General features: G+C 39.9%; 1 protein-coding gene across 1 annotated transcript in view; it reads right to left on the reverse strand.

Annotated features, from left to right (window-relative positions):
* Window positions 1-11367, reverse strand: part of TMEM233 (transmembrane protein 233) — a 66450-nt gene extending 55083 nt beyond the window's left edge. Inside the window, exon 1 of the mRNA XM_074283803.1 lies at window positions 10929-11367. Coding sequence (XP_074139904.1) covers window positions 10929-11120 — 192 coding nt within the window. The 5' untranslated portion in view covers window positions 11121-11367. The remainder of the gene's footprint in view (window positions 1-10928) is intronic.
* Window positions 11368-14956: the final 3589 nt, after the last annotated feature.

Raw genomic sequence — 14956 nt, forward strand, 5'->3', positions numbered from 1 at the left:
TTCTTCCTGTGCAACAAAAAATTCAGTTCTACACACATATATTGTATCTAGAATATACTGTAATATATTTAACATGTATAAGACTGCCTGCCATCTGGGGGAGGGGGTTGGGGGAGGAAGGGAAAAAATCTGAATAGAAGTAAGTGCAAGGGATAATGTTGTAAAAAATTACCCATGCATATGTACTGTCAAAAAAATGTTATAATTATAAAATAAAATAAAAATTAAAAAAAAAAAGAAATCATGAGCAGGCTTATTTCAGACAAGCCTAGAAAGACTTATATGAACTGATGATACTAAGTGAAGTGAGTAGGACTAAGAGAACATTGTAAACAGGAACAAGAAGTTTATGTGATGATCACTGTGATGGATTTGCTTCTTTTCAACAGTAAGATGATTCAAGAAAATTCCAATAGACATAATGGAAAAAACCATCTGCATCCAGAGAGAGAACTATGGAGATTGAATGTGGATCAAAGCATGGTATTTTCACTTTGTTGTTTGTTTGCTTGTTTTTTTTTCCTCGTGGTTTTTTCCCACCTTTTGATCTGATTTTTCTTGTGCAGCATGATAAATATGGAAATATGTTTAGAAGAATTGCACATGTTTAACCTATTTTGGATTGCTTTCTGTCTATGGGAGGTGATAGGAGAGGAGAGAGAAAACTAGAATGCTAAATTTTGCAAAGGTTAATGTTGAAAACTATTTTGGGGTGTATTTGGAAAAATAAAAAGCCATTAAAGAGTCAATGACAAAAAGAAAGCTTCTCTATATATAACAAAATATTTATAGCAGTCCTTTTTTGCAGTATCAGCAACATCAACATCAACAAACTAGAACCGAATGGGTGCTCATTGATTGAGGAATGCCCAAATAAATTGTGGCTTATGAATGTAATGGTATATGATTGCTCTGTAAATGATGCATATGCTAAATTCAGAGAAACTTGAGATTTGTTTAAACTGATGCAGATCAAAGTAGGCAGATCCTTGGGAACAATCTAAATATGGCCACAATAATGTAAATGGAAATAAGACCAAAAGAAACTCAGAATGAATTAGCAGACATGAATCTCAATTCTAATTGAGATTAAATCTAATCTAATCTAAATCTAATTTTTATTTAGGATATGGCACAATGAAAAGAGCTCTGGATCAAGTGGTAGAAGTTCTGAGTCTGAAACTTGGGTCTGTCATTTATTTACTCATAGGATTTTGGGCTGGTCTCTGTACATCTCTGAAATTAATTTTCCTTGCTTGTAAAATAAGAGGATTTTACTACAAAGTTCCTTCCCAAACCCAGATCTTTGTTCCTAGGATGTTCAATACCTCCCTCCTCTCAGTAGATTCTAGGTACAAAATGAGGTATTGATCAGAAGACAAAATTTTTTTTAAAATTTGGTTTGTAAACCAAGTAATTGTTTGTTTTACTTAATTATATTTTTATTTCAAGGAAGAGTGCTTTTGGGAAGAGCATTGGGACAGTAGCAATAGAACACTTTAAAGGAACAGAAGTTGCCAAAGAAGCAGGTTTGGTATTGCTATGAGGATGACCTTCCTAACTAACAATGAGAGCTGTTCCCAAATGGAGTAGGCTGCTTCAAGATACAATAGGTTCTTTAAGCGGAGGCTGGAAGACCACTTGCTGGGTTTGATCAGCTAGGTGACTATATGGGAGATAGAACAGAGCATCTGGAGACAGGAAGACCTGGCTTAGAATCTTGATTCTAGAATGTAGAATCTAGAAGTGATAAGAGAAGAAGAATCACTTGCTAGCTTTGTGAAATTAAACAAATCATAGAGGCTAATTACATAGCCTCTATATAATTATGTAATTTTCTCATCTGTAAAATGAATATAAAAATAGCATTTACTTCATAGGTCTGTTGTGAAGCTCAAATGAATATATATACATATGTTATACACAAATATATATATATATATATATATATATATATATATATATATATATATATATATATATATATATATATATATGTAAACCTTAAAGTGTTATCTAAACATTAGCTTTTTGTTATTTTCATATTTTTAAAAATTTATTTTAACATTCTTATCTAAAGTTCCAAATTCCTTTCCTCCCTCCTTTCCCCTCTCTCTTAAGGTTAAAGTTGTTTAGGGAAAAGAAAATCTTTTGAGTGATTGAAAAGATCATGAGGATGCTAAAGAGAGCCAGTGTAGACACAAACATTGCAGAAGAAGCAAATCTTCAATGATATTCTGGAGGAAGGAAAGATCCTGACAAGTGGTTGCTAAGGAAGGGGGGATCTAGATGAATCTTATGGGACTCAGTTTGCTAACTTGTAAAATGAAGAGTTGAATTAGATACTTCTTAAGATTTATTCCAATTTGAAGTCTATGATACTATGACCCTGTGTTTCAAAATCAGAGGACATATTTAAATCTGAACTGCCACTAATTAAACATGTGACTATTAGAAAGGACCCCAGAGGCCAACTGGTCTAATGCACGGCTGAATAAGATACCCTTCTATAATACGTCCCACACAAGAAGAAGTTATCTGGGTCTTCACTGGAAGATCTCCAGTGATGGAACTCACTCCTTGAGGTAGTCTCTTTTGTTTTTGGACAACTGATTCTTGATTTTTTTCCTGATATAGAGGATATTTACATTTACCTCTGTCTTTCTGTATATCTATCTATCTATCTTTCTTTCTTTCTATCCAACTATGTATCTATTTATCTATCCATCCATTTATGCATCCATCCATCTACCTATCTAGATTTTATAAACATATATATGTCCTGATTGCTATATATAGTGATATGACATATATAATATAATAATATTGTATGATTATGTGATAGGCACATGCACACACACATACATACATACACATATCACATGCATATACATATAAAATCTGTCTTTTTACAGCTCCCATCCATGGCTCCTAGTTGAGCTGATTACAACACGTGGCATCCTTTGAAATATTTGACAACAGCTTCTTTGATCCTTTCTCCCATTTCTTTTCCTTTCTATTACAAATTCTCTATTTCTCTCAGTTGATATTTTTATGGTGTGATATTTAGACTTCTCCCTATGTTGGTTGACCTTCTTTGGACATATTACAGTTTTTAAATGTCCTTAAAATATGGTGTCCAGAACTGAACACTTGTGAACACACTATTCCTTCCTTTGCTTTGTAATATATACCTCTTAATGCAGCTCAAGTTCATATTAATTTACTGGATCACTATGTCACACTAATTGACTAACTGAGTTTGCAGTCCACTAAAAACTTCAAACCTTCACACAGTGCAACTAGCTCCAACCTGTTCTAATGATATTGATTTTAAAAAACAAATATAGGTCGTACATTTATTCCTAATACTTTCTTTTTTATTTCTTTCAGCTCATTATTGTAATTGATTATGATCATTTTTGAATCTGACTGAAATTCAGTGATTTAACTGATCCTTTAAGCACTGAGTCATATAAACATTTGATAAGCACCTTACCTATTCATTTATCCAAGTAACTGATTAAAATGTAGAACAAAAAAGGCCTTTTCATTAAAGATACTTCAGACTGCCATCTTTATAATCCAACCCAATCCAACTTAACCCAAACCAATCCAACCTGATTCATTCCAATTCAACCCAACCAATCCAACTCACTTGAGATCAACTGAATTTGATCCAATCTAACCCAGCCCAATTCTTTCCAATAATAACTTCCCAATTCAACTAATTTCATAATAATAATTTTATTAAATTCAAAGTTATTTTATTGGAATAGTTTATAGAATATTAAATATAAAAAGAATAATAGCAGTATAATGACTTGACTATTTTCATTTAAACATCATCAAAAAGTATGAGGATGTGATAGCAATAACAATAATAAAAGAAGAGCTAAATTTTTTTGTAGCATTTAAAAGTGAAAAAAAACCTTTTCCTCCTAATGACCTTTTTAGGAGGTTAGAATGAGGTTCGTTATCATCCCTATTTTTCAGAGGAGGAAACTGAGGTTATGAGAAGAACAGTGACTGGTTTCTCTTTCTCCACGAAGACAAATAATACCACCTACCCTCTGAGGGTGTTTCAAAGAGAATACTTTAAAAAGGATAAAGTGCTATGTAAATGGGAATTGTTATTAGAGTAGAAGAGGAGGGAAGGAGAGATGTTAATGGGGTCTTGTGGGTTAGAAGCTTCTCTTTCTTGAGAAATAATGTTAAGAGCAAATATCTTGATGGCCATCTAAAGTTTGCAAAGTGTTTTTCAGGCATTATCTCATTGGAGCCTCATGACAACCCTGTGAGGTGGGGCTCATTCTGTAAGTAAGAGGGCTGGGACACATAAAGGGAAAATGAAATACCAAAGGTCACTCTCTAGTAAATATCAGAGGAAGGATGTCATATCAGGTCTTTTTTCCTCCAAGTACAAGATGTTCTCTTTACTATACCAATGTCAGGGCACATCAATGGAAAGAAGGGGAAGCCTTATAAGAAGGGAGCTGGAAAATTGGATGAAAGTTTGAGATACAGAATAAGAGATGGGGAGGGGGAAGAGATAGATAGAGATAGAGACAGACACAGAGATAAAGAGAGAGACAAATGGAGATAGAGAGATACAGAAAGATTGAAAATAGAGACACAGAGAGAAAGAGAGATAGAGAAAGAGAAATACAGAGATATAGCAAGATAGAAAAACAGAGATAAAAATAGACAGAGACAACAAAGACAGATACTGAGAGATGGAGAGACAGAAAAACAGTCAGAGAGACAGAGAGACAGAGAAACAGAGACAGAGAGAGACAAAGAGAGATACAGAAAGATAGAGACAGAGAAATAGAGACAAAGACAGAGAGACAGAGACAAAAACAGAGACAAAGAGAGAGAAAGAGATACAGAGAGATGGAGGCAGAGAGATATAGAAAGATACAGAAAAAGACAGAGAAATAGAGACAGAGAAAGACACAAAGAGAAATAAAGATAGAGACAGAGAAATAGAGACAAAGACAGAGAAAGAGACAAAAAACAGATAAAGAGAAAGAAAGAGATAAATAAAGAAATATAGAGAGGAGGCAGAGAGATGAAGAGAGACAAATAGACAAAGAAAGAGATATAAATTCAAAAGAGAGATTTAGAGGTAGAGGAGTTAGTCAGATACAGATACAGAGCGAGTCAAAGACAGGGAAATAGAGAGAGAGAGAGAGAGAGAGAGAGAGAGAGAGAGAGAGAGAGAGAGAGAGAGAGAGAGAGAGAGAGAGAGAAGAGAGAGAGAGAGAAACAACAGAAAGGAGATATAGATACAGAGAGAGGCAGACAGAGAGACAATGCAAGAAAGAGAGAATGAGAAAGTTACTTCTTAATGGACAATGACCACATTGTGGTCAACAAAACAGAGCAGGACATGTGAAGTCTGTTGAGTCCCCAATATGTACATGGAGAACTAGCTTTGTGACAGACAGAGTCTTCTGGGTTTATGCTTCGTCCTGTAGTCTGTAACCAAATATTAATAACCTCTATCTGAAACTCAACACTTCCTGTCTTAACAGTAGTCACTTGGAGAGCACCAACTCCATTTCATGAGAAAGGAAAGAAATACTTAGAAAATTAAAAATCAGTTTCTGGAGGAAGAAGTGATTATTCATTTTTATCAACATCATTTCTGTGTCAACTCCATATTTACAAAGTGCTTTCCTCCAAACTGTCTTTTACAAATTCTACAAGTATTATTATTACCCATGTTTTATATCACTTTGCTGTTTCTGGTATATGCCATGTCATCTTCTGTGACTTTGCATAGACTGTGGCCCATGTTAGGAATGGAGTTCCTCTTCCCCGTCATCTTGTATTGGCTCCAGAGCTCAATGGGGGGAGCACTTCGTGCATTCAGCTTTCTGGAAATGCTTTATAATTGTCTTTCCCCCTCCCCATTATCTTTCATTTACTTTGCTTTTACTTGGATCTGCATATCTATTTTATGAGAAGGGAAAAAATACTTGGAAAATTAAAAACAAATTTCTGGAGGAAGAAGTGATTGTTCATTTTGTTAACAACATTTCTATGGCAACTCCATGCTTACAAACTGCCCTTTGATGCAAACACTACAAGTACTATTATTATTACCCCTGTTTTGGATCAATTTGCTATTTCTGGTGTATGCTGGAAAATAGAAGGAACATCATTTTCCTCAGCCATCTTATCACTGATGGGATAACTTCAAATTGTTAGGCCATTTTTCCTGATAACAATCCTAAATCGATCTTTTTGCAATATTTACTCATTGCCATTAGGTCTTCTCTGTGATTTCAAGAAAAACAAATGTAATTTTCCCTCTATATAGTAATCCTTCAAAGACTTAAAAACAGTTATCATATTCCCTTGAAGTCTTCCCTTCTCTAGGCTAAACATGTCCTGGTTCCTTCAAGTAACCCTCATGCGACATATACTCAACATCCTTCGCCATCTTGGTTGTCAAGAAACATTTAGTTTATCAGCATCTTTTTTTCAGCTTTGGTGTCCAGAACTGTAACATATGCTTTCTGACCAGAGAAAAGTACAGAGAGATCATCATCTCCATAGTTCTGGAAATTAGACCTCTCAGTGTAGTAATGGCTGCCACATCACTTTGCCATCTCATTGCAGTTCACTGAAATCCCTGGATCTTCATCTGAACAATTTCTCTCTAAATATGGCCTACCTTATACTTGTGGAGCTGATTCTTTGTACTCAAGTGCAAGACTTTATATTTCTTGCTATTGAGTTTCATCTTTTTATATTCACCCAACGATCTAGCCTGACAAAGTCCTTTTTGGTTCTTCCTGTTATTCACTAGACCTAGCCATTCAATCAGTTTTTCATCTCACTATATTAACATCTCATACATATGTGTCCATTCTCTTTCCAGGAATAGTACAATTAGAGTCTGGCCTATACACAGACCTCACCAGTTTGCTATGATAGCATTATTTACATGGACGACTCTTGCTACTTATTTCTGAGACATTGGAGACTGAAGGATGAGTTTTGCATCAACCCATCCTGTGGACAACCTTTTCCTGCTGGCTGTAAGGCTACAACTCTTTTAAACAGCCTGATTAGATACTTGTAGAGGCTTTTGTGTCATTCCTATCTGAAGTTTGAAGGTGGAGGATTCCTTCATTCACTTCCTTCTTCCACCCCCTTCAGTTACATGATTCAGAGAAACAGACCTGGATCTTTCTTTTTGTTCTTTCTTTTCTATTCCTGATAGAAAAAATGGAGTCTGAAAATCTGGGAGTTCAGAAATTCAGGCAAGATCCTGCAGACATTCTAGTAGTGATAATGTGAGGAACGTGGTATGGAGATGCCAGTCTAACAGAAACCAATCCTTCTGTCTTTAAACTAGGTGGAATTAGTTATATGGAACTGAGCTAGACTGTGACCTTAATCTGCTCCCCACCCAAGTCTTTTGCAATGTAGGGGGGATTATGCTCCAGAGGATTTGGGGGAAAATGTTTGAATATTTGTTCTTATGATATCTTTAAAGTAACCATCCTTTTCTAAAAGTGAATCTAATAATAAGTTGTGAAATGGAACTAAGGTGATAGGTGATTCTCCTAAGAATGGCAGGAACATAGACAATGGGGGTTTGAATGGATGACAGAGAAAAGCAAGAATTCCCAATCATTGCACCTACCCACTAACCTGAAGGGGTAAAAATATGGCAAACGTGACTCTAAGATAGTGAGGCCAGAGGTCAACCATGATAAAATAGTAGAAGATAGTATTGTCAAAAATTTGCTAAAAATTTAGAGTCAATACCATTTTCCTCATATAGTAATCTGGTTTAAAAAAAAAAAAGGTTAATCTGACATGACCTATTCTTGTTGAAGCCATGTTGACTCTGTGATCGCCACTTCCCTCTCCACACCTGTGCCAATCATGTCTTGAAGTATTCATTCTAGAATTTCCCCAGGAACTGAAGTCAAATTCACTGGCTTGCAAACTGTTCTCTTTCCTTTTATGGAAATCGGGACATTTGCCCTTCTTCAATCTTGTGGCACTTCTCCCATTTTCCGTGATCTTTCAGATATTACTGAAAATAATATCTGAAGAGTTTGTTCTTTTAAATATTTTAAGCCTTTTTCAACTATTTTGCCTATTTGCAACTATTTTAAGCCTATTTCAACTCTTTTGAACTCCATATGACGTACTTAAACCCTGTGGATCTTAATAGAGACGGTTGAGCCCAGCTCTGTATAAATTTCAAATGAATGGATTATCAATGAATGTGGATTGACTATCCTGGATGTTAATAAGGATTGTTGTTGGTCAGTCCTTTCTAAATCTTCCTTACTCTATTTTGGGGTTTCTGGGAAAAGATACTGGGGTGGTTTGCCATTTTCTCCAGCTCATTTTTAGAGATGGTTTGGCATTTTCTTCTCCAGCTTATTTTTACAGATAAGGTAAATAGGGTTAAAAGACTTGCCAAAGATCACAATCTAGTAAGTGTCTAAGACTGAAATTAAACTTGGGAAGATGAGTTTTCCTGAATCTAAGTCCAGGGCTCTATCCACTGAACCACATAACTGCCCTGTATTATAATATACCAAAATAAAAGAAGAGAATGTATAGGGAGATTTCACAACCACCTCATATTTACTATGTTCTTCTCTCTCTTTTCCCCTTCATACTCTTCTACCCTGGTAGTATGCTCTTTTAATACCTTCTTCTCACAAGGAAATTCTTAGTTTATAGATTTATAGCTGGAAAGGAACTCATAGGTCACCTAATAAAAACAACTAATTCAATACACATTTATTAAATACTTAGAATGTACTTGACACTGAGGTGGGAACTGATGGTACAAAGATGACAACAGCCAGTTTGTCTGCCCTTAGGGAATTTATGTTTTACTAAAGATTGAAGACAGAATATTCAAATTTATAGAAAGTATTAACAAGAGAAAAAGGGTATTGACAACTGGGGGTAATCAGGAAAGGGGATGTGTAGGGTCTGCTACCTGGATTGGATTTTTAGAGGCAGAAAGGACCCCAACTAGGGATTCCAGGGGGGAAGGAATGCATTCCAGACCTGTGGGAAGGAATTGGAGTGGAATTTTCTGTTAGGGGAACAAGTAGCAGGCCATTTTGTCTAGGACAGAGAGTACATGAGGGGTAGCAACAGCAATGACAACATAGACAGGAAAGGTAGGTGGGAATCATATTATGGAAGGCTATATTCATGTCAGACTTACCATTTTTTTTTTTTTGAATCTTAGAAACTAGAGAGAACCAATGAAAGTTATTGAATAAGTCAGCATTGAGATAACTAGTGTCAAAATGGTTAAAATGCTGTTTGGAGTCAGAAAGATCTGTGTTCAATTCCTGCCTCAAAGATTTATGAGGTGTATGACCTTCGGCAAGTAAGCCACTTAACCTTGATGAGCCTAACTTTCCTCACCTGTACAATGACAGTGATGGATTTGATTGCTTCCAAGATGCCTTCTAATTCTATGATCCTATGTTGAGATGTTTGTTTTAGTAATTCAATAGTTGTGTGGAAAGTAGTTTGGAGAGGGTAGCAACTATGTCTGGCAGTAAGGAGGTTAAAGGGTAAAAAAGGGATTCATCAAGGAGCCAGTTTATGGATTTTCCAAGGATGAACTCCTCTTTGCCAGGAAGATTATGCTGAATTCTTTTTCTTCTTCTTCTTCTTCTTTTTTTTTTTTTAATCCAGGCATGGATTGTACTATGTGGTCCTTAAGGTGCTTTCCTATTCTGAAATTTTGAGAAATACCCTGAGATTGTAATTGTACACCTCAGAGTCAGAAAGAGGATCCTGCCATATTTATCTCTGTGGTTCTCATCTCTGGCCATCTGCTTTGGTGTTAGCTGTCTCTCCCCAGAAGTGGGAAGGTCTCCCCATTACAGAGAAACAAACTAGTCTCTTCGCCTTCTTTCTAAGCTGTAACATTTACAAAATGTTACAGTAGCCCTGGCAAGGGTGGGACTGGCTGATTTCCCAATCTGCCAAACAGACTCTGGGAAAGGGTTGCCATTAAATAGGGGCTCCCCTGTAAATTCAAAGAGGACTCCAGCAATCTGGCTTGTTTCCCTTCCCTTTTCCCTTCCCTCTTTTAAAGTGGCCAAGTGACATGAGCGGAGGGTTGCTGCTGCTGCTGGACAGCGGGTGGACACTTCAGATTTGGGGTGAAAGGTATGTTAGGGGGAGAGCCAGAAACTCCCCTTTGCCAAAAGTTGAGACAGAATTGACAAAGGGCTTTTAGGTGTGGACAGGGAGACGATATGATGGGGGGAAAAAGCAGTTCATTTGGAATAAAAATCTTGGGCTCCAGTTAGTTCATCCTGATACTCCCTGTGTGACTCCTGGCAAATGAGTTTTTCGGAACCTCGGTTTCCTCATGTGTAACATAAGAAGGGACACACTACGACCGATGGAACACTATCCCTAAAAGGATTCTTGTGAGGAAAGTGATTTGTACAAAGCCATGGAAATGCTAAGAACATATGTCTCGAAGTTTGGGGCAGCCCTCCCAGCCGGGAGAACCGTGTGTCGGAGCTCTACCTGCCGAGTACCGAGACTGAGCTGCTGGGGACGGGGACGGGGACGGGGACTGGGCTGCCGGCGAGGGATCTTGGGGATCTCCCAGCGCAGGGAAGGCCGAGAGAGGCTGGAGGCTCCGGCCAAGAGGTTGCGGGGTTGTCCCGGGACAAGGCTGGCAGATCCTCAATCCGCTGCAACCCCATCGCCCCGCGGCCAGCTGCTCTGGTCAATAATGAGCCACCGAGCCTCTGCCGTCCGTCCATCCGTCCCTTGGCAGGGTTGCCCGCTGGCTGGTGTACGGGGAGGGGAAGCGTGGCGACGGCCAGGACGGACCCACCCCCCACCCCCCTCCGGGGCGGGCGTAGCTCCTAGACGTGCCCGCCCGGACTCACCATGATGGAGAAGACGAAGCCCACTATGTTGATGGGGTACGCGGGGCAGAAGCAGGACAAAATGGTGAGCAGCAGGTAGTTGGGGGGCGTCTGGACTTCCTCTTCCTCCTCGGGGACCTCATCCTCGATGTGGGTCTCGGAAGTGCCGTCCAAAGCCCGCTTGGAGTCCGACGGGAGGTCGTGCTGAGACATGGGAGAGGCCGAGGAGGCGGGGGCAGCACAGGACGAGTGCCGAAGCTGCGGACTCTGGTTGGGGGCTCCAGAAGAAGCTCTGAAAAGCCAGCGTTGGGCTCAGGGGAGACGTGACCTCACCTCTCATCCCTCCGCCCGCTGCTGCTGCTCCGCTGCTGCTGCTGCTGCTGCTGCTGCTGTTGCTGCCCCCAGTCTCAGCTGCTGCTGCTGCTGCTGCTGCTGTTGGTGCTGCTGCTGCTGCTGCTGGGGCTCCTTCGGGAACCAGAGCCAAGGGCGCCGCCTCCGTGGGAAGGGAAGGGGGCAGGGGCGGGGGCGGGAGGGAGAGGGGAGAGAGAAACGCACTCCCAGACGTGGCCAGACGGGAAATCGAGAAGTGGGGAGTCAGCGAGAGGAGTGGGGAGACAGAGAGAGAAGTGGGGAGTCAGACAGCGAGAGAGGTTCAGAGACGGGAAAAGTAAAAGAAAGAGAAACTCTGGGACAGAACTAGAAATACGGAGGGAAGAAGGGAGGAAGGAAAGACTGACCCGGAGAAAGAAAAAGATATAGAAACAGAGGAGAGAAACTGACACCGAGGCAGTCAGGGAGAGACAGAAGAGAGAGGGAGAGGGAGAGGAGAAGGAAAGGGAGAGGGAGAGGGAGAGGGAGAGAGGGAGAGAGGGAGAGAGGGAGAGAGGGAGAGAGGGAGAGAGGGAGAGGGAGAGAGGGAGAGAGGAGAGAGAGAGAGAGAGAGAGAGAGAGAGAGAGAGAGAGAGAGAGAGAGAGAGAGAGAGAGAGAGAGAGAGAGAGAGAGAGAAATAGAAACCCTGCCACAGAATTTGGGAGGGAGGGAGGGAGGGAAGAAGTGAAGGAGAAAAGGAGACACAAGGAGAGGGGCAAAGAGGAAGATAAGCAAAGGGAGATGGAGGGGGAAGAGAGAGAAAGAAAGAAAAAGAGGGGCTTCAGAGACAGACTCAGTAAGAGAGAAACACTCACTGGGACAGGAAGAGACAGACACAGAGAGACAGGAAAAGACACAGGCAGGGGGAAGGTAGGGAAAAAGAAGGGAGGGAAAGGAGAGAGAGAGAAACAAAAAGAAACATACACAAAGAGACAGACAGATATCCAGAGACTGAGTAAGAGAGAAATAGACTCACTGGGACAGGCATGGCAGGAAGAGACCCAGGAAGGGGGAGAGAAAGAGAGAAGGAGGGAAAGAGAGAGACAAAAAGAGAAAGATACAGAGATACACAGAGAAAAATACATACTAGGACAAATATTGAGACATGGAGAAGATAAAGACAGACAAATCCACAAAGAAAAACCCAGAGACAGAGATAAGGAGAGAAAAATACATTGGGACAGATAGACCCACTCATGGAGTCAGAGACAAAGAGAAATAAATGCAGGTACAGAAAAACATGGGGACAGAATCAAGTCACCTCAGAGTTGCAGGGGATGTTATCTGGAACAGTTTCCTTATTCTGTGCCCCAGGAAACTAAGCCTGAGATTGACTAAGTGACTTACCCAAAGTCATACAAGTAGTAAATAGTAGAGAAAAAAATTGAAACCAGTAAGGTGAATTGAAATATTGGATTAGGAAGGGATAAAGGATGGGAAATTGGAGAGCCAGAGAAAGGACCTATATTGTTGGTCCCTGATCTTCTGCATTCTCCTTTCTGTAGGTACAATGATTCTATCAACACAACCGATGTAGTATTGATGCCCATGGCCTTGCATTTAGCAGGTGCTCAACTAATGTTTGTTAAATTCCCCAGATGATAGAAAGTTGGCTAGAAAAACTTAATAAGTGCAACCTAGGATGTTTTTATGCTTACAGGTTGATCAGCTCACCTGATTCTAGTCCTATATTCAGATACCATGTTAGATGCTAAGCAAAATGCTCTTTCCAGGACCATGGACTGCACTCCTAACTCAAACCCATCTGTGACATTGTTAAGTCAACACACATTTGTTAAATGCTTAGTATTTGCTAAGAACAGGGAATGCAAAGAAAGGCACACATTTTTTAAAAGTCCCTACTTTCAAAGAGACAATATGCAAATAACTCTGTACCTACAAGATATATGCAGCTTAAATTTCTTTCTTTCTCCACCCCCCCCCCCCAGGCTGGGGTTAAGTGACTTGCCCAGGGTCACACAGCTAGGAAATGTTAAGTGTCTAAGATCAGATTTGAACTCCGGTCCTCCTGAATTCAAGGCTGGTGCTCTATCCACTGCGCCACCTAGCTGTCCCCAGCTTAAATTTCAAAGGAAAGACCCTAGGGCAGGAGATTGGAGGCAAGAAGGACTGGGGAAGGCTTCCTGCAGAAGTCTTGAAGGAAGGTAGAAAGTTAGGACATAGAAGTGAGGAGAGAGAATTCCAGACATGGCGGACTACCAGTGCAAACATGGAGTTGGAAGATGGAATACCATGTGTGAAGAATGTCACCAATGTCATTGGATTGAGAGTTTGTAGAGCAGAGTAGGATATAATAAGATTAGAAAGACAAAAAGGGGGCAATGTGTTAAGTGCTTTAAATATCAGGTGACCTTATGTTTGATCCTGGGGCAAATGAGTCCCTGGAGTTTATTGAGCAGAACAGGTAAGAGAGGAATGACACAGTCACATCCATCCTTTAAGAGCAGAGGAGAGAGCAGACTGGAAGGGTAGCTTAAGACAGAGAGACAAACCAACAGGTTATTGCTATAGTCTGGGCAAAAGGTGTTTAGAATCTACAATAGAGTGTCAGGTGAGTAGAGAGAAAAGGATGTATGTAGGAGATACTGTGAAGGTAGCAATTAGATAAAAGATTGAATATGGGCAGTGAATATGAATGAGAATTTAAAGATGATACCTTGATTGTGAGTTTGAGTGACTTCAAAGATGGTGGTTGTCTTGACAATAATAGGAAAATTGGGAAGGGAGTTCTTTTCTGGACATGTTGAGTTTGAGATGCCTATGAGCTGTCCGGTTGGAAGCGCCCAAACGGTACTTGGAGATGTGAGACTGAACCTTAGGGAAGAATTTCAATCTGAATATATAGATTTGGAATTATCTACACAGAATGGATAACTGAACTCATAATTGTTGATGAGGTCATCAAGTTAGTATATATAGAGAAAAGGTTCCAAGACAGAGGCCAGGAGAATAATTATGGTTAATATGATCTATTTGAAGTTCCAGCCAAGGAGACAGAAATGGAGCAATCAGACAGGTAGGAGGAGAAATAATAGAGATTAGAATCATGAAAGCCTAAAGGTGGGGGAATATCTGGAAGAGGTTGATAGAGAGACCAAAGATATCTGGGGGATTAAAAGGAGGACTGAGAAAAAGCCTTTAGATGTGGCTATTAAGAGGTCATTAGTAACTTTCTAGAGAGTAATTTCAACTGAATGACAAGGTCAGAAACCAGATTATAGAGAGTTTAGAGGGCAAATGGAGAAAACAAGTGGAGAGACTGAATGTAGATGGTTTTCTCAAGGAGATTAACTAAGAAGAGGAGGAGAGATACGTGATGATTGTTTTGGGGAATGGATGGAGCTAATTCTCTGAGCAACTTCACATCCTGGTCCAACTGGCCTCTCATGACATTTTGGCTCGTATCTGCCTCTTCTTTATTGACCATGAGGAGAGTTCTTTCAGGAACCCTTTCCTTTGACCAAAAAGCAGAAACATCCAAATATTTTGAAGAACTAAGGCCATAGAAAGCAACCCATGCCCTAAATTTGGCAGAACAACAGTCCTTTGTTTTCTGGATGATCTCACTCTCTGACCAAGTGTATTGTCTTGACTAGCACCAGATGTTCACTGATGATGTTCATTGATGGAGTTCTCCCTATTTCCCAGGGACCTGAGA

The sequence above is a fragment of the Sminthopsis crassicaudata genome, chromosome 1 (genome assembly GCF_048593235.1).
Source record: "Sminthopsis crassicaudata isolate SCR6 chromosome 1, ASM4859323v1, whole genome shotgun sequence".
NCBI classification, from domain to species: Eukaryota; Metazoa; Chordata; class Mammalia; order Dasyuromorphia; family Dasyuridae; genus Sminthopsis; species Sminthopsis crassicaudata.